Consider the following 20928-nt stretch of genomic DNA (forward strand, 5'->3'; position numbering starts at 1 on the left):
GAGAAGAGAGAGAGAGAGAGATTCATTGACAATTGACATCAACAAAGACTATATATATGTTGAGAGGAAGAGTTTTCTTAATTGGACAAAATCAGACATATATACAATGAGCTTGACACTAGTTTAATTTTGTAATACATTTGGAATCATAGTTTACTAGTTGAGTCATTCATCATATATTCATATTGGAAATTAATTTAACCTAGCTAATTAATGTTTATTTAAAAATTTTCATAAATTTTATTTTATATCGGGTCCATACTTGATGATGGGAGATGTCATGTTATCATGTTCAAGTCATCATATGCTTAGATCTAAGAAAACATGTGAAACGATCCCTAAACTGTCATGTAAATAAAATCACGACGATGACTGGTATTGACTAAATTAAATGAAGAAAAAAAAAGGTCTTTGATGAATGAGATATAACCATGCTATATATAAAGTAATTGAACCCAAAATGAATTATGAGATGTTTTGTCGTTATTTTCAAGACGTGCCTTTTTGTTTTTGAAATCTGACTTTAAAATGATGAGTATATTTTTTTTACTGCAAAATGACGAGTAGGAGTAGATGATATAGTAGTAATTAAGTTATAGACTTTAATCCTCTAAAAACAAAGTTATAGGCTTTAATGGTATGCAGCCACAAGTCTTTATTTCTACCAGTTTTTTTTCCCCTTCAACTTTGGGCCTGTTTATGCCACGTAAAAAAACTTTCTAGGTTTTATACAAACATTATTTTTTGTGTTTTTTGTAAAAGCTTTATACATACATTACTCATTGTTTTATTTTTTACTCAAATTAAATTTAATGTATGATACCATCTTTTGCATTTTTAGTGATATATACTACATTTTCTCATTCAAAAAAAATGATACTACATTTTTAGAAGAACTCATTACCATTTTAGTGAATAGAACTGATTTTTGTTTTAGTCCATTTCAAGAATACAATTAAAAAGATGCTAGTGCATGTGACTCTGAGATTTGATATCGAAATTAACCCCTTAAATTGAAAAGAGCTCGCTTGTAAGTTGTAGTGGGGTTAAATTATCCTAAATGGGGTCTTTTTAGAAACTATTTCCCAGAATGGGTTGTTTCTAAAGATTTTCCATCATGGGTCTCTGTTTTGCACGTGAAACTAGCCATCCATGCATGCATATCGCCAGCATGCATGGCGAGACAAGCCTGCAAGGGATCCGCCAGGGGGGTTGGCGATTTGGCACCCCTTTGTCGCCACTATGCCTGGCGATTTGTCTTTGGCGTGCAAATGACGCAGGCTTTGTGCAAAGGGTGCAGGCTAGGGGGTCATGGGCTATGCTGGTGTCGCAACTAGGGATGGCGATTTGTGTGGAGCCTAAATCACCACTTGTATTGGCGATATGTGGTTGTTGTGCTTTTAAATAGCAAATTCGTGGGATGCTTTGTGCCTTAAAAAAAATGGCTGAACCTGTGTGAATTCTTTTGGTGTCTGTAAAGAATTTCTCAGTCTTCTAAGTGTTTTTAAATTTGTCTCTAGTAATTTCTCTTTTATGTTGTATTAATTTATTTATTAATTTACGTAGTATCATTTTTATTTATTTGAAGTATGTTTGATGTGCCTTTAAATAGCACATTCATGTGATGCTTTATCCTTCATGGTTTGTGCCTCTAAAGAAAATTGAGTCTCTGAATGCTTTTTGTTCGTGGGTCTAAACATTTCTGAGTCTGTGAATGGTTTTGTGTTGGTGCCTCTAAAAATTTCTGAGTGTTGTAAGTGTTTTTAAATTTCTGTCAATCATTAATTTCTCTATCATTTTTATTTATTAATTTATGTGGGATTGTTTTTATTTATTTGAAATAATTATTTTGAGTCTGGAATATGCTTTCTTGTATGCTTCATGGTTTGTGCCTCTAAAAAAAATTGTTGAGTCTGTGAATGCTTTTATGTTGGTACCTCTATAAATATTTGTAAGTCTTCTATATGCTTTTAAAGTTTGTCTTAATGAGTAATTTCTGTTTTGTTGCATCATTTTTATTTATTAATTTATGTGGGATCATTTTTATTTAGTTGAAATAATTATTTTGAGTCCGGAATAAATTTGAAGTTTCAACAGACATCATTTTTATTTATTAATTTCTATGGCATTGTTTTAATTTATTTTAAGTAATTATTTTTAGTCTGAATTAAAATTTGAGTTTCGAGTATTTTTTGTAATTAAATATTTTTATTTTGAAGTTATTAATGTTAACATTAATTATTTATAATAGGAAGTTAGTAATGAATTGTTCTGCCTTTAAAATGTATACTTTGGAAGGTTTCGTTCGGCCTTTAAAATTTTTGAATAACTAACTTAATATATATATATTTGAATTTTTATATTTGAATGACAAAATATATTCTAGAAATACTAAAATTTAAATATACACTCCAAATAAATTAAAATATATGCAAACACAATTTCAAATAAATAACAATATATATATATATATATATATATATATATATATATATATATATATATATATATATATATATATATTTGAATAACAAAATATTTTATATAAATACTAAAATTTAAATATAAACTCCAAATAAATTAAAATATATGCAAACACAATTTTAAATAAATAACAAAATATATAAATTTGAATAACAAATGTAGAAGCAAAGCTTCATGATGAATCAAGATTGATTTAAAGATGTTTTGATGATAACAAAGATGATGACAAAAAACTCAAAGGTCAATCAAAGAATGAGTTCAAGATGTTCAAGATAGAATCAAGAACACTTCAAGATTCAAGAGGAAAGTTGAAGAACACTTCAAGATTCAAGAGGAAAGTTGATTTCAAGAATCAAAAATCAAGATTCAAGGATCAAGCTTTCAAGAATCAAGATCAAGATTGAAGAATCAAGAGAAGGTTTAATCAAGATAAGTATGAAAAGGTTTTTTCAAAAACTGAGTAGCACATGGATTTTTCTCAAAACATGTTTATCAAAGAATTTTTACTCTCTGATAATCGATTACCAGATTATTGTAATCGATTACCAGTAGCAAAATGGATTTGAAAAAGTTTTCAAATGAATTTACAACGTTCCAATTGATTTCAAAAAGCTGTAATCGATTACAATGTTTTGGTAATCGATTACCAGTGCCTTTGAACATTGAAATTCAAATTCAAATGTGAAGAGTCACATCCTTTCACATAAAAGCTTTGTGTAATCGATTACACTGATTTGGTAATCGATTACCAGTGATTGTTTCTGAATAAATCAAAAGATGTAACTCTTGAAATGGTTTTTGACTTTTTCAAATTGGTTTTAAGTTTTTCTAAAAGTCATAACTCTTTTAAATGGTTCTCTTGACCAGACATGAAGAGTCTATAAAAGCAAGACTTTGTTTTGCATTTCAATTATCTTGAACAACCTTTACAATACAATCCTTTACAACTTTTGCATCTCTTTGAACTTCTTCTTCTTCCTTTTGCCAAAAGCTTTCCAAAGTTTTCTGGTTTTCCAAACCTTGAAAACTTGTGCTATTCATCCTTTTCATTCCCTTCTCCCTTTGCCAAAAAGAATTTGCCAAGGACTAACCGCCTGAATTCTTTTTGTGTCTCTCTTCTCCCTTTTCCAAAAGAACAAAGGACTAACCACCTGAATTCTTTTGTGTCTCCCTTCTTCCTTGTCAAAGAATTCAAAACGACACAATTTAAGAATTCTTTTGATTCTTCCCTTTCCCATATACAAAAGATTTCAAAGGACTAACCGCCTGAGAATTCTTTTGTATCCCCATTCACAAAGTTTCAAAGGTTTAACCGCCTGAGATCTTTGTCTTAACACATTGGAGGGTACATCCTTTGTGGTACAAGTAGAGGGTACATCTACCTGGGTTGTTGACTGAGAACAAGAGAGGATACATCTCTTGTGGATCAGTTCTAGTGGAGGGTACATCCACTAGGTTCAAAGAGAACAAGGGAGGGTACATCCCTTGTGGATCTTTGCTTGTAAAAGGATTTTTACAAGGTTGAAAAGAAATCTCAAGGACCGCAGGTCGCTTGGGGACTGGATGTAGGCACGGGTTGTTGCCGAACCAGTATAAAAGCTCTTGTGTGTTTGTCTCTTTCTTCCTTACTCTTTTACTTTCTGCTGTGCATTTTAATTTCCGCTTTTACTTTTGGTTAAGTTTCTCTTCTACTCCTTATTCACTTAACAACATAGTAAAAGCCTTAGAAAAGTAAATTTTTAATTAGTAAAGGTTTAGGAATAATTAATTCAACCTCCCTTCTTTATTATTCTAAGGCCACTCGATCCAACAACAAAATATTTTATATAAATACTAAAATTTAAATATACACTCCAAATAAATTAAAATATATACAAACACAAATTCAAATAAAGAAAAAAATATATATATATTTGAATAACAAAATATTTTATATAAATACTAAAATTTAAATATACACTCCAAATAAATTAAAATATATGCAAACAAAAATTAAAATAAATAACAAAATATATATATTTGAATAACAAAATATATTATACAAATAACAACATTTAAATATTTTTTCCAAATAATTTAAAATACATACATAAATTTAAATTAATAACAGAAAATATTTTTTAATTAACAATAATTAAATTAATTAAAATATATTCTACAAACAAATTTAAATACAAAAAAAATTATTTGCAAACAAAATAATAACTAACGTATCATATATTTAAATAATAACTTAAAATAACTAAACAAAGTAATATAAAATACCAACTAAAACTATAACATAACATATGTATAACACAAATAACCGCCAAAAACCTAAATCAAATACTAATAATATACCAACTAAAACTAACGTAGTATATATATAACACAAATATTAACATACAAATCTAAAAAACCTAAACAAAATAATATTAACAATTCAACTTAAACTAAGTGGCATATATACTTAAAAAACATAAACTAAATAATCCTAACATACCAATTATAAGGTAACATATATATAATCCAAATAATATTAATATTTGAAGTATGAAAGTTAAAAAATAACTTACGAGGAAAGGAGGAAAGCAAGAAGAAAGGAGTTAAAAAACCACCAAAAAGGAAGGACTAAGCAAGAAAGGCGACGGACGAAGCAAGGAAGGCAGAAGGGGAGCAAAGGTTTTCTCTGATCATGCATGACCAAGGTTCTTTATAGAGCTGCAAACCAACTCCAAACCAACTTGCCAGGAGGAGTGGCGATATGCCCTCTGAAAAGCAAATCGCCAACATGACTTAAGGGTAGTGTAATGCTCTGGTGCCAACTCTTGAATAGAATTACCTGTAACAAGTTCAATACCCAATACAATGTTGAACAAGTAGTCATATAGTTTTCCTGTCAATAGGAGATTATTGGTCTCGAGTTAGATAAATTGCATGGTATAAACTATTCTTTGGTACTAGTAGATATGAAAGAGCAAACAAACCTTGACAATCTGTAGTGCAAGGAATGAAACCCAAACAAATACAAGAAGGCCAAACTCCTTCCAATATACATTTTCAATAATAGTCACCTACAAAATACACATTAGTTAGATATCAAAATCACCTCACATCCATAAGAACTCACTAACTTTTTATTTAGATAATCTACATATGACTGCACATGCTAAATTTATAGTTATCAAATTTTTAAATAAAAATTAGAGTTTATTTTTATGTATTATTGAAAAATCATCATAAATATAATTTTTAAAATTGTTATCATTTATAAAAATCAATAACCTTACTAACCAGACTGTATATAATAATCATTAAATGAGAGTAAAAAATGTTTACAAGTATATTTAAATTAAATTCTAAAAAATATCCACTGGGAAGAGGTTTGTATTCCACTTCAGCCCCAGAACGTACACCAAAAGGAAAGTTTCATGTACGCTGACATCAAAAAGAAATTGATCTTGTAAAACTTTAATATGATTTGGTCCGAACTCATCGTTTGATAGAGGACGTTTACCAGCTTCCTGAATTGAAACAACATGTGTTCATACAATTAGCCATAAATTCCAGATTAAATATATACAAAAACACAAATAATTAAACTATTAATCAGAAAACCTTCGTAAATTGATCTTTTATGGTCAATAAATCCAAAGACACAAAGTTATTAACAAAACATTACTTTCTTCTCATTAAATTCTATTAAATTCTGTTGTTTGTTATGGTAGCATGTCAGTAAAAAAATATGCAGTGAAAATATAAATGATTAGTTAAAGGAGACCTTTTTCATTATGGTTTCCTTTTTTCATGTTTCAATCCCCTTAAACCATGCTTTTGTTGATGTGCCTGCAAGACAATAAAATCCGTTAGAGGGGTAGCATAAAGAACAATGACTAATTGAAATCACAGTTAAAATAATTGTTACCTAAGAAGAGAACAATAAGCAATATAGTCACAATCCAATATGGAAATACAACGTTAAAGACCACTCCAATGCTGATGCCAAGCATGAGCATTGGTTGAATGAGAAGTGTCAAATCATAGTCAATGATGGGCATATTCAACGTAGGATGTCTTAGCATAAGGTTGTAGTAAACAGTTGACACGACATATATGGCCAATAAACAAAGCATGCATTTACAATTTCCTAGAATTTTTATCAAGGTGAATATTCTATGGCAAAAATCATATAATCATTAAGTAATTATAAGCTCAATCTAGTATACAAACTCCTCCACATACCAAGATGCGATATTCTTAACTAAAACTGCATTAGAGACATGATGAAAGACCCACCTTGTTCCCAATGACAGGAGAGTTGTCAGCAAACCATGTATCCTGCCTCTCAGATTGGCAATGAGCAAAACATGAATTTATGAACAATCCATTTTGACGTGATCTCATTGCCAAGGTACATCTTTTCTCTGTACATCTTTTCTCTGTTATTTTTTTTAATTGGTCCACTGTGTGGTGCTAATAGTTTGCAAGTTCATTTTATTTCTATTTTCTAGCCACACGATGAGAACAAAATGAAGGTGAGCTTTACTATCATTAACTTTCACAAAATCCCCCAATATAAGATGCAGTAAGTTAATTAACAAATTAAATCTTTATCATAACAAAAAGTTTATTTCATTCTTATTATAAAAATAGCAGCTATTATAAACAGATATACATCTTTGTTTCACCTCTAAGTCCAATGGGACATCTTTAGAATAAAAGAATAATCAAATAACTATTTATCATATAAGTCCAATAGGATCTCTTTAGAATAAAACAATATAAAAAAACCAAATGATTATTTACAAAATATAACCATTAAATAAATGAATTTCATAATATTATTTGTTAGAGCTATAAATTCTTGTGTCTTTCTTGAAAAAATTCTTAAATCATTGTGCAAGGAGGTTTTAGTATCCTTTCATACTATTTTTGTAATCCACCGGAAATAATCCCAAAATATGATATATAGCTTGAAGACAATTCAAAATTGTCGAACAAAGTATAACCTTGTTAGATTTTTGACAAGAATATTAATTTATTCAAATAATAAATAAAATGATAAGATCAAATGTGAAGTGCACATAGACTTTGTACCAATTTTTGGTTCACTACAAACCGCAATTTAAAATCATGACACGGATATAAAAAAAATAGGGAGGTGACTGGTGCAGTGGTGCCTTAATTGCATGGGTTATTTTGTGGTAATGATTCAATGCCGGACAATGCGTGGTGCTGTGTTGGTATGCACAGTGGTGTGAAGTGTAAGCTCAATTCTGGTTTGGATATGATGTAAATGCGTGCGAATATTTTGGCTCCAGGGACTAGATTTAACTAATGGTTTGTCACCAGAAGTTGAGCAATGGTGATTTTATCGAGATAAGCGAGTGTTTACATATTGTTTAATTTTTAGAAGAGTGTGATGGTTGGTTAGAGTCACTTCAGGTAAATGAGAGGTTGGCTTGAGCGGATTGACTCAATTGGTATTACATCATTGGTTCAAGCGGGTGAATCATCGATCAACTTGGTTGAAGCATCTATATAAATATGATATTCTCTCTAACACTAATCATAAATATAATTGATTAATTTTTATTTATTAAAAAAATTAGTTAATTTTATTATTAGCATTAAATTTGTTTATAAATATAATTTTTTTAAAAAAATTTATTCTTAACTTTATTTAAAACCTGTTCATCTTTTTTTAGGAGAGAGAAAAAAATAATTTAAGATATTTTAGTGAAATTTAATTAAAATACAAGATAATTGATATTATCTAAAAGAAAAAAAATCAAAATTATGTCTTATAGAAAAAGTTATCATTGCAAACCTCAAGATATATTATTATGGTAAGAAGGATGAACAAAAATTGAAAATTCAAATTCAAAATTATCTTGATTCAGCGTGAAATTATTAAATCATGTGACTCTTTACTCATTCCAGTATAAATGATTAATCAATTAAATAATAGATTCTTTTGCACTCCCTGCAATGGATGGACAAAATATTTATCAAGCTGTAAGAGCTATAAACTTATAATCATGTCAAAATGGACAAGTTTCAAACCATACAAGCTAATTGGCATGTAGCAGATCCTCATTTCATATTAAACAAAGGTTTTCAGAGTTCAATTTAACTGCAAACAATATAAGTTCCTACTGAGATTTGGTGAAAAACCTTGTGAAGATCCATGATTAGAACAGCAGTATCCAGCATGGAGTTTGAGTAAAAATGACATTTTATTTCACATTAGCTTATTTGAAATAGTTGAACCAAATACTATTAGTCAATTATCACGATGACCATGAAATAGGAAATGTTATTTTGCTTTCATACTTAAAGAAATTGGTGGCCTAAAAAAAACTGTGGTACCTGTAGCCTTACGTCACCACTGAAAAAATTCCTGATGGTATGTCCCCTGGAGACATCAATCCTGTAATAGAATTAACAAAAAATTTAAGGACCAAAAATCCTGTGGTAATGACGGAAACGGCATTCATGGAATGAAATTCTGCAGTTAGTCACATACGCATCAAGAAATAATCCTGCATCACTAAGACACTTCACTTTCGTAGTCTGTGGGAAAAAACCTGGATTATCTTCCAACATTATTGCTTAATATTCCAGTAAAAGGTATCTGTTTTTCCATGCATGTTGATGACCCACGCTGTGTTTTCTTGCGATAAACACATGATCTAACGTCATTACACCACCCACCTCCCTGCCACAGGATTTACACTTAAATACCAACAGAATTTTTTATAGCACAAAAGGGAAGTAGCTTCATCAACACTTGGAAACAACCATACATGACATGTTCAGATCCCAAATAATTTATCTGAGTATTTTCAATCATTATCTTTTCACACACACAATAAAAGTCAATTCCAACATTACTTACACTAGAAATGCTTAGTCATTAATCTTTACACAATTAAACTTGCATGGTATATTATTTCGGTATAGAAATCTAAATCTATTAAGAAGATATAAAAAGAAGCACGTGCTACAGATCAATTTGAAAGATCATATTCATGTGATACCTCTAAATTAACGATCCAGCTGTTTGCTCCTGATCCATATCCCCGATGCAAATGATAAGCAGGCAATGTTCCATCCAAGCAAACTGCGACAACGAAAGAAAAGAAATATATTTAGCTAAATTAAAGGGCTACAAATTGTTATCTATCACCCAAAAATAAGGCTCTATATATGCTTTCTTTAGTTGATAAAAGTGGTGGAAAACTACTAGACAGGACGCCAATGGCAGATTCACTTAGAAGATTACTGCACAGGTTCAAACCGTAACTCCATAAGCAATTCTGCCATGTTGCAGCTACTCAACTAGCCCCTAGGTGTTAAGGGATCTCCCAGAGAAGGTTGTCCACCAAGCGGAGAAAGTGACATCACGGATTCAAACCCACACTGATGGAAAAGGTGGGAATTTGTACCAGATCCTTAACAACTAATATCAGCCCGCATAGGCTCTGTAAATGCTTTAGTTTCTGAGTACATGCCTTCATATTTTTAGTCATTTTTTAAAAATTAATTGACATGCAACAAGACTTTCAAGCAATTTCTAATTAGATGAACTACTTTCTAAATAGCAATGGATCTTACTAAAACAAAAATCAGAACAACTAATCAAATCTGCTTCACAAACTCTCATTCATGAGATGAAAAAACAAAGAGGGTGGAGTTATACTGTACCTGCTCCTTTGCCAGCAGCACTTTGAATAACTGTGAGTCCAACCATGACAGATGTTCTCCCAAGGAGGGATGAATGTACCTGTTCTTGAGACTCCAACAGAGACAACTCGGTTTCATTGAAGTGGTGATATTCATAGGCAGAAAAGGAATCAACCCAGAAGCTGAAAACAAGTGCTGCAACAATGCCAAACCATAAGAGGTTCCCCATTCTCATTCTGGCTGCTGTTGCTACTTGTTTGTGAAAGAAACAGCACACAAAATGCACAGTTGGAACAGCAGCAGAAGCCAAAAGGTGGTGTTTTTCCTTGGTTAATTAATAATGGCCCAAACAATGCACTATGTGCCAAATACTAGAAAATAGAGAAATGTGGGAAGGTTCATAATAATACTAAGGAGAGAAGAAGGAAGAAGAGGGATATATTTATAGACAGTGAACAAACAGTGTTTGCCGGGCTTTTTTTCAGGTTTTAATTTCAGCATGCGCGTTTCGGATCTTATGTTTAGCTGTGGATGATTTTTCATCAAATCCAACGATTAGGCTAAGCATAGGGACGAATATGCCACCTCCACCAACACCACCAACGCTTCCAAACGTGGCTACACAAAACCCAACAAAAGTACCCACGACAATTTGCCATCCAAATTCCATATCCTACAAAAGTAACATAACATCCACCATAACATAATTTTTCCTTTTCGTTGGCATGGCATGGCATGATATCTATCCAATTCACAATAGTGACAATATGGCAACAATAAAGTGAAAGTCCACCGCAGAAAGTGAACAAATCCATGATGACCACCTTTTGAGCCAAATACTTTTTCCCATGTTCACAGAGAATTACACTGACAATTCTAATAGCCTTATTCATCCGATCCAATCAACGCATTATTAACTTCCTCTGCTGGCTTTGTCATTCATTCGATCCAATTGAAACATTAATTCACAAAAAAAACATATCAATCAACAAAATGGAGTTAAGAAAAAGAGAACATCAAAGAAGTCAAATGAGCTTATCCGCATCCACATCCAAATTGAAACTCAACAATCGCTAAACATAAAAGTAAAAAAAGCAAAGAAACTTCCTTAGTTTTTTGCTTACCTTTTCCTTAAAGAAAAACAAAACCATATGAATTCAACACGAAAGGGAGCAGCCTGTGATATGTCTTGATAATGCCATTGTCGCTGAAGAATAATATTCTTACTTTCATGTGGATTCTTCATAGTAGAAGAAGTGATTCCATTTTTCATTCTGTTTAAGCTGTGAACTTCTAAAAGAACTCCACGCTTTGATCCTTCGTGTTCTCTCATTTCATGACATTCAAAAAGCTCATATTGTTTGATAACCTGTGTTTTTGGCACTTCTACAGTCTTGATTAAATGACTGATGTGAGCATCAGCTGCACACCTCATCCATGATCTTTATTATATAAAAATCTGCACGGTTATTTATTGAAAACTCTAAATAGCTATTTGAGTGGAGTGTACATCATTTAGGATCAACAGATTTTAACATAATACAAGTAAAAGTCCAACTCACACAAAAACAATAGTAATAATAAATTTGTAAGTCCTTACCCTCCCACTAGAAGAACTAGTTGAAGTTTCCATGGAATCCATTTTGGAGTCACGGATTGCAGCTTCCAGCCAATCAGGAGCTTTAGTAGCAGAAGACCTACGAAAGAAAAACTCATCAGGTTGAGACAAACAGAACAAGAAGGATTGAACTGAAGGCACTAACAAGCTTCATTCAATGAAGATCAAAATCATACATAGTTATTGCTGTTCAGTTAGGAGCTCTTATTCTTTGTCAATATCTCCTTTTTGCTTATTGTTTCTAGTGCGTAATTTGTATGTGCAAATCTTTGCAATAAAACTGAATCTCTCCATCATCAGCTTCCAACAAAAGTCATTTTCTTAAGTTATATTCCGATTGTTTGTATATTATTCAATTAAATCTGTCAAAATAAATTTGATGGTTCATAAAAGACTTGCATATTAATTGTAATTTCAATCTAATTAACTAATTTAATTGAATCTAATGGCTTTAAATTAAAAACTTTCCAGATTTAAAGGTTGTTGAAGAAAATTTTTAAAAAAACAGAGTTGCAAAGTTAATTGAAAATATTTTTCCTTCAAATATTTTAACCATTTTTTTTCTCCTTCATTCAAATATACTCTTCTGTTTTCCTTATCCATAGCCTGTTTAATCTTGTTACTATTTGGATCCTCAAGAGTAACTTTATTTGCTATTTGACCATAATATTCCATGTTGAATAAATTAGGCATCCTTGTTTTTTTCTGGATTGTTAGTTGAAAAAAAATAAAGTGTTAGACTCAAGAACTATAGGTGAAAAAAAATCATGAGCGTTATATAACAATAGATTCAGATAATATGCATGTAAGTATATTCAGCATGCAAAAAATGTTAATACTTACAAAGGCAGGATGCAAGTCGTAGAGAAAAGTTTTTTTCTTTTTTTTTTTTCAAATGATTATGATATTTTCTATGAAGTCCAGAATATCCTACACTGCCCATTGATTGAGTCTGACATAAATGAGCAACGCAACTGCAATGTGTTTATCGATCTTTATGTGCCAAAAATTGTGTATATATTGAAAATGAAAGGTGAATAATCGAGAAAAAAAAAAAGGAGAAAGAAGAAACAAAGATTCACATAGAACAAAGATAAAAAAAGAAGCGTTTTTGGTAGTGTGTGGTTTTTTTTTTTTTATAAGAAAATAAACATATTTATACCCATAATGTACACAAATGATAATTATGATCCTTGTATTGGAAACAGATAGAACAATTATTATATGGAATTGGGACTCAAATAGGACCTATTTTTTCCATTGAAAAATTACCAAAAAAAATGATTCAACAAACATAATTACCTTAGTGAAAATTAAGCGTCAATTAAGATTTATTGATATAGCATTGGAATTTAACAATTTGGTCTCACCCTAAAAGAAGTAACAATTTTCAAATTTCAAAAAAGTCAAAACATACTGAGATTTTCTTTATTTTTTTTCAAGATAACTTTATTTTTTGAAAAAATTGAATGAAAATAAAAAATTATTAATGATTAGTGTTTTACTTGGTAGATGTTTCATTTGTTGCAAAGTATATATTTACTTAACATAAATGCATAAGGGTCACAATTCTAGTTTAAGAAATATTAGTATGATTTTTGACTCTTTCTTTGAATTTTTTTATGATTGATTAGAATTTTTTAAAATTATTAATTTTTATGAGTTTTTATTATTATTTAATATAAATCAGAAAAGAAAATCATTAAATAAAAAGAAAAATCTATAAAAATTATAATAAAAATGTCTTAAAGAAAAGAATGGAAGAGAGATTCTGACTAATATTTCTATTTTAGCTTGTGTTAAAATGTTTGCACGTTGTTGCGCCCTCGCGTCTAATTAACCAAAACGTCACCTCCTTCAATAACCCTGCCGAATGCAGAGCCGTATCCTCTGCTTCTCAACGCGTCGTTTACCACTCCATCAGCGTCGTTTTCTCAGCCACTTCGTTCCCGACCACCAATACGACCCGCCGTTCTCCCCTTCCCCAAAACCCTACTACAAATCAAAGAAGAACCACGCGGAGAAGAAGAAAAAGAACAATTCCGAAAACGGTGATCCGAACAAAAACGAAGCCCCAAAACTTCCTTTCAAGTCGAACCTTCCGTTCGACTTCAGATACTCTTATTCGGAGTCCGACCCTTCCGTTGGGCCCATCAGCTTCCGCGAATCGCCCAAGTTCTCCCCCTTTGGGCCGGGCCGGATCGACCGGAAATGGGCCGGTGTTTCCGCTCCGGTTCAGGGTGAACCGGACCGGGAGAGGGTCGAGGAGGAGCGGAACCGGATTCTCGGAGAACCGCTTAGTGAGGTGGAGGTGGCAGAGCTCATCGAACGCTACCGGCACAGTGACTGTGCCAGGCAAATCAATTTAGGTGTCTCCTTATTCCCTCAACTATTTTCATTTTATTTTCTTTTTTTTCACTGGAGAAAAGAACAAAAAGATGTTTTTGTTTTTTTAAATATTAATTGATTTCGTTTTATTTTATTATCTTGAAATTTTAGATGGTTATTCCTGTTATGCATATATCTGGGTTAATATACTATCGGAGATGCTTCTGTAAAATGCTTGAATTAATGAACGAATATGTGAACCCAGTAAGTAATTGTTTTTAAAATAATTATTAAAAAAGTCAATATTTTTATTATACTATGCATAAGTATTCATGATTAGATGATAGTTTAAAAAATCTGAACGCTAGCAACATCATTTTCTAATGCACTCCTTTTAACATACTCTGCCATTGGTTAAAATTTGTTGACAACTACAAAATCACAGGTGAGACTTGTTTGCTAACAATATAAGGTGTGCTTAAAAGAAGGGTAAATACTTTGATCCCTCAAAGTATGAGGCAGTGACAAATTGGTATTTTTGCACATTACAAAATGATTTCACAAATTTAACGACAAGACCAATCTGCCACACTTTTTGTACATTAGGGACTAAATTTGAATTTTTCATTTTTCAGGATTAATTTGTCACTGCTTCACACTTTCAAGGATCAGAATGAGTATTTATCCTTAAAAGAATGTCTCAACGTGTTTTTCTAGCATTTCCCAAAAAATCTCTTTAAGTCTTAATGCACTGTATTCTAAGTAAATTCTTGTAAAATTCCTGCTGGTTGTTTATCTGAATGACTTATTTTTGGTTTATTTGTTGTTACTTGTATCAATTTTTCTTTCTTCTTTTTTTTTTCTACTCAATTTGGGAATTTATTTGCTTATTTCTTATTGAGGTTATTGATGATACACTTGAAGCTTTGATTTTGTGAGGAAGAAAACTGTTCACTCACTAGCTTGGCTTTATTTCATTCAAATAACATATATATATACAATAAGGAGAGAGATAGCTTGACAAGCTTTGACAAGACAAGACACATTGCTGTCTTCTACAACAAGATAAACAAAGAAATCTATTCTAAAGATACATCTAATTATAACAGATACTTGATTTGATTTAGTGATGGCTGCACTTTTTGATAGAGAAGTGTAGAATTATACTTGTTGATTATTAATGGCTAAAGTTGTAATAAACTTTATATACATATTTAAATTTGTAACAAATTACAGAGCTGTAAACTTAAAATTCAGAGATAAACTTAACATTCGATTTCTGTGGTAGTTTTAAATAATAGGTATACCAGATTTGGGGTTTCACCAACGTTAATGCCATTGGTAGTCAGGGTTATTGGGTTTGAGTGATAATGGAGTGGTGTAGAAGAAAGAAGAGGAAGAAGAAGACGCAGAAAAGGAAGAACTTTATAAAAATATTTATAAAAAACTTTTAGCTTTAAATTAGCTATTAAGTTAAAAAATATATTGAAAATTATCAAACGACTTACTTCTAAAGTTCATAGTTTAACTTCAACTTTAAAACAGTTTTTAAACTCAAAATTTAGGCCATACAATACCTAAGACTTATAACTCTTCACTTTTCTATCTAAAGGGCATTTGGAGAAGACAAATTTATTTTATATGGATGAGTTGTTATGCAATTAGCTAATGATGTTTGTGTTGTACTAGGGAAGGGGGGAGTCACACACAACATGTTGGGTGACATCCATAACCATTGGAAAAAGGCTGAAGCTGTGAGGATTAAATGCTTGGGTGTGCCAACTCTTGACATGGACAATGTTTGCTTCCACCTCGAGGTCAACATTGCTGTTTTGCACTTTTAAAGGATTGATCATTCTGATTTAAACTCTCAATTTACATTTCTTTTCCCTGATGTGTATTGCTGTGTTCACAGGACAAGTCTGGTGGGAAAGTTATCTACCGCAACATTAATATACTGCTTCTGTACAGAGGACGAAATTATGATACCAAGAACTGTCCAGTTATCCCTCTCATGCTGTGGAAGCCTTATGCACCCATATATCCTAGGCTTGTGAAGAATGTAATTGAGGGTTTGACGTATGAGGAAACAAAAGAAATGAGAAAAAGTGGGTTGAATTCAGATCCTCTCCTGAAACTCAGTAAGTGAATTATTTTGGTCCTAATCTAGTTTAAAAGTAGTATTGGATTGGTACATATGCTAAATTGTGCTTTCAATGTTCAGCTAGAAATGGTGTTTATGTGAATGTGGTGGAGAGGGTGAGGGAGGCTTTTAAGACTCAGGAGGTTGTGAAACTGGACTGTATCCATGTGGGAACTAGTGACTGCAAAAAGATTGGAGTGAAGCTAAGGGTATGTCTACTTGACATTTGATTCATGATAAATTTCACTGTTTCCCTGATTCTGTCTTTGTGTTGAAGTTGAAGACATCTGCCATGTGGTGCATAAGCATTTAATGGCAATCCTGTTATTGCAGGATTTAGTGCCATGTGTCCCTATCTTGTTTAAGGATGAGCAGATAATCCTCTGGAGAGGAAATTTCAAGGAAGAGCAACCTTCAGATTCACAATGTTAGCAAGTAATGCAAACTTTTGTTATTCAAAATTACTGTATGGTACCATTTCCTTGACTAATGGATCTGGTTTTGAATGGGTTTCTTGATCACATTTGTATTCATCAAACTATAATTGAATGCTAAATTCCATGTCCGCAGGCGAGAAATGCATTGATTCATGGCTGAAACTCCTCAATCAGCTTGTTTGTAGCGTGTTTAAAAGCCTGTTGAGAAGTAAAAGATCATGTTTGTGATGTGGAAGTATAACTATTACCTTCTCAGCAAACGTGAAAAGCCACATCTGAGATAAGGAACCAAACACACCATTGCTAGTTGCTACCACCCAAGCAGACTGTCTTGATGGTCTTTATATGAGAGCTGATTATTCAATATTTCTCAGCTACTCTGTGGATACAATGTGCTGTGTTCTTAGGATCCTCATGCATCATGGCAATACGGGTAAGATTGTTGATGAGAAATGCTACATGTTACAAAAAAAATTGTTTGTGGAAACAACCTGCTTGTTTTATTGGCTGAAAATTGAATAAAAAAGGAAAAGAAAAATGGAAACTTTGATTAAAATCGTGGGACTCATTTGTTTACAGTTTGTGCTCTTCGTGTAAAGAAATTTTGTACTGTCAAGCCAACATTCTAGTATTATGTAATAAACATATACTATATGTAACACTGCCTATGACTAAGTGTATATTTTCATAGCCGAATCAACAGTCAACATCTATGATCTTAAATCATATAAATCACAAGTTCTCGTTTCCCTTGTTACTGAAAGATTAGATGAATAATTGTCAAAGGTGTGGATCACATGTTAATATCAGGACAAGAGACCTGTGTTTCCTTAGACAGCATGGTGCCTAATCAAGATTACACTTTTCTTCTGAAGAAAGAAATAGCCAGGGAACAAGACAAGTAGTTGCCATACACATTTTTAGTAGCCATTCAGTGTATATAATAAAGCCAGTAAAGTGAAGAAACAATTGACTTTTCTAGCAGAGGTTATTTTTGCTTTATGCAATGGTTTCAGCTTGTGTAGTATTATTAGTAGTGTGTTCAAAGTCCGTAAGCTCAATGGTGTTCATAGTTTGAACCTAGTTAGCCTCTTTATTGCTAATGACATGTTATATATCTTTATTTCAGCTCCAGTCCGGCAATTGATTATGGTTGGTGATATGTTTGCATTTAACATTGTTATGTGTTTGAGGGAGGGTAAGAGTAAACACTGGGGAAATTTACATCAACCATATAAGTGAAACTGACATCGTATCTTAATCCAAAATCTTAAAGTTCAAAATTATGAGTCTTATCCTCACAAATGTTAATTATTAATCTGTTAGAGGGGGATTTGACGACGTATTCCTCCTTCCCTTCTCTTTTTACCATTAAGCCAACCTTATATCTCCATCATTACACAGGCATGTGATTATTGGTCTATGCACAAAGTTAGTACTTAAGTAAACACTATAATGTTGTTTATATTGAGTGTATCCAAATTAAGTTCATATTGTGTATTCATGAATATCAGCACATTATTAAACTCTGTTCAATATGTTATTCATCAAAATAATCTTTTATGGTTTCAGGCAAGCAGCAATAAATAAGAAGATATCTCAGTATTATGATGAATAAGAAAAATAGTTGTTGGAATCTTGTGAAGAGTTTGTAAGCATGCTGTCATGTAGGGCTCTTTCACAAAATTTGCTACTAGCACTATACCTCTCGCTTCTGTTGCTTACTAGTCATCTGCATGTAACTCCTTACAAGGCTACGCTAAAATAAATAATAGATACTTATTTATTAGTTATGAGAACATGAGATGATTAAACACATTGGGTATGTATTTGCAAATTCTCCCCCTAGAATGTGCTTGGCATATGTCTCTACTATCCTTTATTAAAAGATTCAACAATTCTAGCAAGGGTTTTTTGTTCCTAATTTAAGTCTCTCTTTGAGACCCAACTCTACACGTTTATTGAAGTTGTCAATATGCACCTCCCTTTGGTAACCTTTGAAACTTCTTCATCCTCTGACATCGTTCTCAAGGTCGATTTCGGCAGGCTCCACTACCCTTCAGACAACTCAAACCACCCCCAACCCAAATTGTCTCCTACAACTTGAATCTCCCGTATGCGTTCACAGAAATCGTCCGTTTTGAAAGTCGTAGTGGTGCAGGGCATTGCCGAGGTTGAACGAAAAGGAGGAAAAACAAAATAAACTCAACTTAGATTTTCTATTGTGTGGTACTTTAGCTTTTGTTGTCAAGTAAACTTAAATCAAATCACTATAAATATTTGATAAAATATGAAGTGAAAACTATTTTAATCTTTCTCTGTTTATCTATTACAATAGAGAATCTTTTTTTAAAATAGTTTGTGTGGTTTAAGAGGGAAAATAAACTTGAAAAACCTCAGTGGCATGATTGTTGTATAATCCACATGGTCTATCAAAATCTTGGGCATCATATCATTTTGAATTGAGGAACTCAGGGAATGGCTCTACTGGCATTAACAAAATATTGGGCATCAATTCAAGGAAAAATAACAGCATTAAAAATAAAACCAAGCAATACAATTGACTGAAAAGAACTTAACCCATCAAATAATACTCTCCCTCATTCTCACTACAAATCCGGTGTCTTTGTGACATTTAGCAGCAACATTGCAAACTTAAATAACCCCTATGAATCAATAGAAATTGTAAAGTTTCTGTTTTATTACTACAGAAAAAATAAACTTTGATAGAATAAAATATAATCATCGCCATTTCTAACCTCTACTAACATGTAGGCAAGATTTGCCACTACAGCAGAGTTTAAAATTGCAAAATAATGGTGTATTTCATGCACTAATAGAATCTGAATTTATTTTTAATTAAAATAATATCAACTAATCTAACTTGTCAATCCAGAAAATAACTCTAAAGGCTAATTTAACCATTCTTTAATTAGTCAAGGACCAACCCGTACATTTCATAAAATAATTCCGCTAATTCTAATTCTAATCTTGGAGTCTATACTCTGGTCAGTAATATGGAACCTATTTGTTTTTTTATAATTTATTCTTACTTGTGTAGCTTTGCTATTCTTAGCCGGTCCCAAGCCCGAATGAAAGGAGAGGGTTGTGTTAGGCTTTCGACAGCCAACGTTAAACTTTGTCGAATCTTTATGACATGGATCAATTACGTAATAATGTGAATGCTAGGTCGTTGCCCGGAAGCAACGCGCTGTATGGCTCGAGTACAGTGTCAAAAGAGCAAGGGCCGCTGCATCGCCGCCCGGATGTAGTGAAAAGTAAGCAAGGGTTCCCACATTTTCGTGAATGGGTGTGGGTAAATAAGCTAGTTCATGACAGGAGGATTCGCTTTGGTACATGGAGTATAGGCACACTTACTGGAAAATCTATGGAAATAGTGGATGTTATGGTGAGGAGGAAGATCAATTTTATGTGCCTACAAGAAACTAAGTGGACAGGTGAAAAAGCGAAAGAATTAGACAACTCGGGATTTAAGCTGTGGTATACGGGAAAAATCAGATCAAGAAATGGGGTAGGGATTATTGTGGACAAGGAGTGGAAGAAGGATGTCGTGGATGTAAGAAGAGTAGGAGATCGTATCATAGTCTTAAAATTGGTAGTGGGACAGGACACCTTTAATGTTATTAGTGGGTACGCACCTCAGGTTGGGTTAGCAGAACACTTTAAGGTAAAATTTTGGGAGGATCTAGAAGGGGTACTTCAGGATATACCCCAAGGAGAGAAAGTTTTCCTAGGAGGGGATCTCAATGGACATGTAGGTAGCGTGGCTAGAGGTTTTGAGGGGGTGCATGGGGGTTTTGGCCTAGGAGAGATGAATGGGGAGGGTAAATCCATCTTGGAGTTTTCGGAGGCTTTGGATCTTTCTATAGCCAATACATGGTTTAAGAAAAGAGAGGAACATCTTATCACTTACAAAAGTGGAGGGACATGTTCTCAGATAGATTTCTTCCTTATCAGGAAGTCTGATAGGAAGTATTGCTTGAACTGTAAAGTTATCCCGGGAGAGAGCTTGACTACCCAACATAGAGTTTTGGTTATGGATGTAAGAATTAGAGATAGGGCAAAGAGAAGAAGTCCTCTGGTAGCACCAAGGATCAAATGGTGGCACTTGAAGGGTGAGAAACAAGGAATCTTCCAACAAAAGATATGGGAGGGTTGGTGTGGACAATCACAAGGAAGTGCAAATGATATGTGGAACAAGATGTCCCAAGAGATTATTAAAGTGGCTA

The 20928-nt window shown here is 32.5% G+C and overlaps 1 protein-coding gene and 1 pseudogene across 5 annotated transcripts; one reads left to right on the forward strand and one right to left on the reverse strand.

Moving 5' to 3' along the window:
- Positions 1-8843: 8843 nt before the first annotated feature.
- Positions 8844-10649, reverse strand: LOC114368114 (annotated as a pseudogene).
- Positions 10650-13573: 2924 nt separating this feature from the next.
- LOC114367984 (CRS2-associated factor 2, mitochondrial-like) lies at positions 13574-18576 on the forward strand. Of its 5 annotated transcripts, none has more exons than XR_003657292.1 (7): positions 13574-14139; positions 15788-15915; positions 16014-16239; positions 16323-16450; positions 16575-16668; positions 16812-17111; positions 18251-18576. XR_003657292.1 is itself a non-coding variant. In XM_028325292.1 (6 exons), the coding sequence occupies exons 1-5, from the start codon at positions 13644-13646 to the stop codon at positions 16671-16673; spliced, it is 1077 nt and encodes a 358-aa protein (XP_028181093.1). In that variant the 5' UTR covers positions 13574-13643; the 3' UTR covers positions 16674-16707; positions 16812-17806. The 5 variants fall into 5 exon arrangements, 3 of the variants coding, with proteins under 3 accessions (XP_028181093.1, XP_028181091.1, XP_028181092.1); XR_003657293.1 differs by having other exon boundaries at positions 13575-14139; positions 16575-16676; XM_028325292.1 differs by lacking the exon at positions 18251-18576 and having other exon boundaries at positions 16575-16707; positions 16812-17806.
- Positions 18577-20928: the final 2352 nt, after the last annotated feature.

The sequence above is a fragment of the Glycine soja genome, chromosome 9 (genome assembly GCF_004193775.1).
Source record: "Glycine soja cultivar W05 chromosome 9, ASM419377v2, whole genome shotgun sequence".
NCBI lineage: Eukaryota > Viridiplantae > Streptophyta > Magnoliopsida > Fabales > Fabaceae > Glycine > Glycine soja.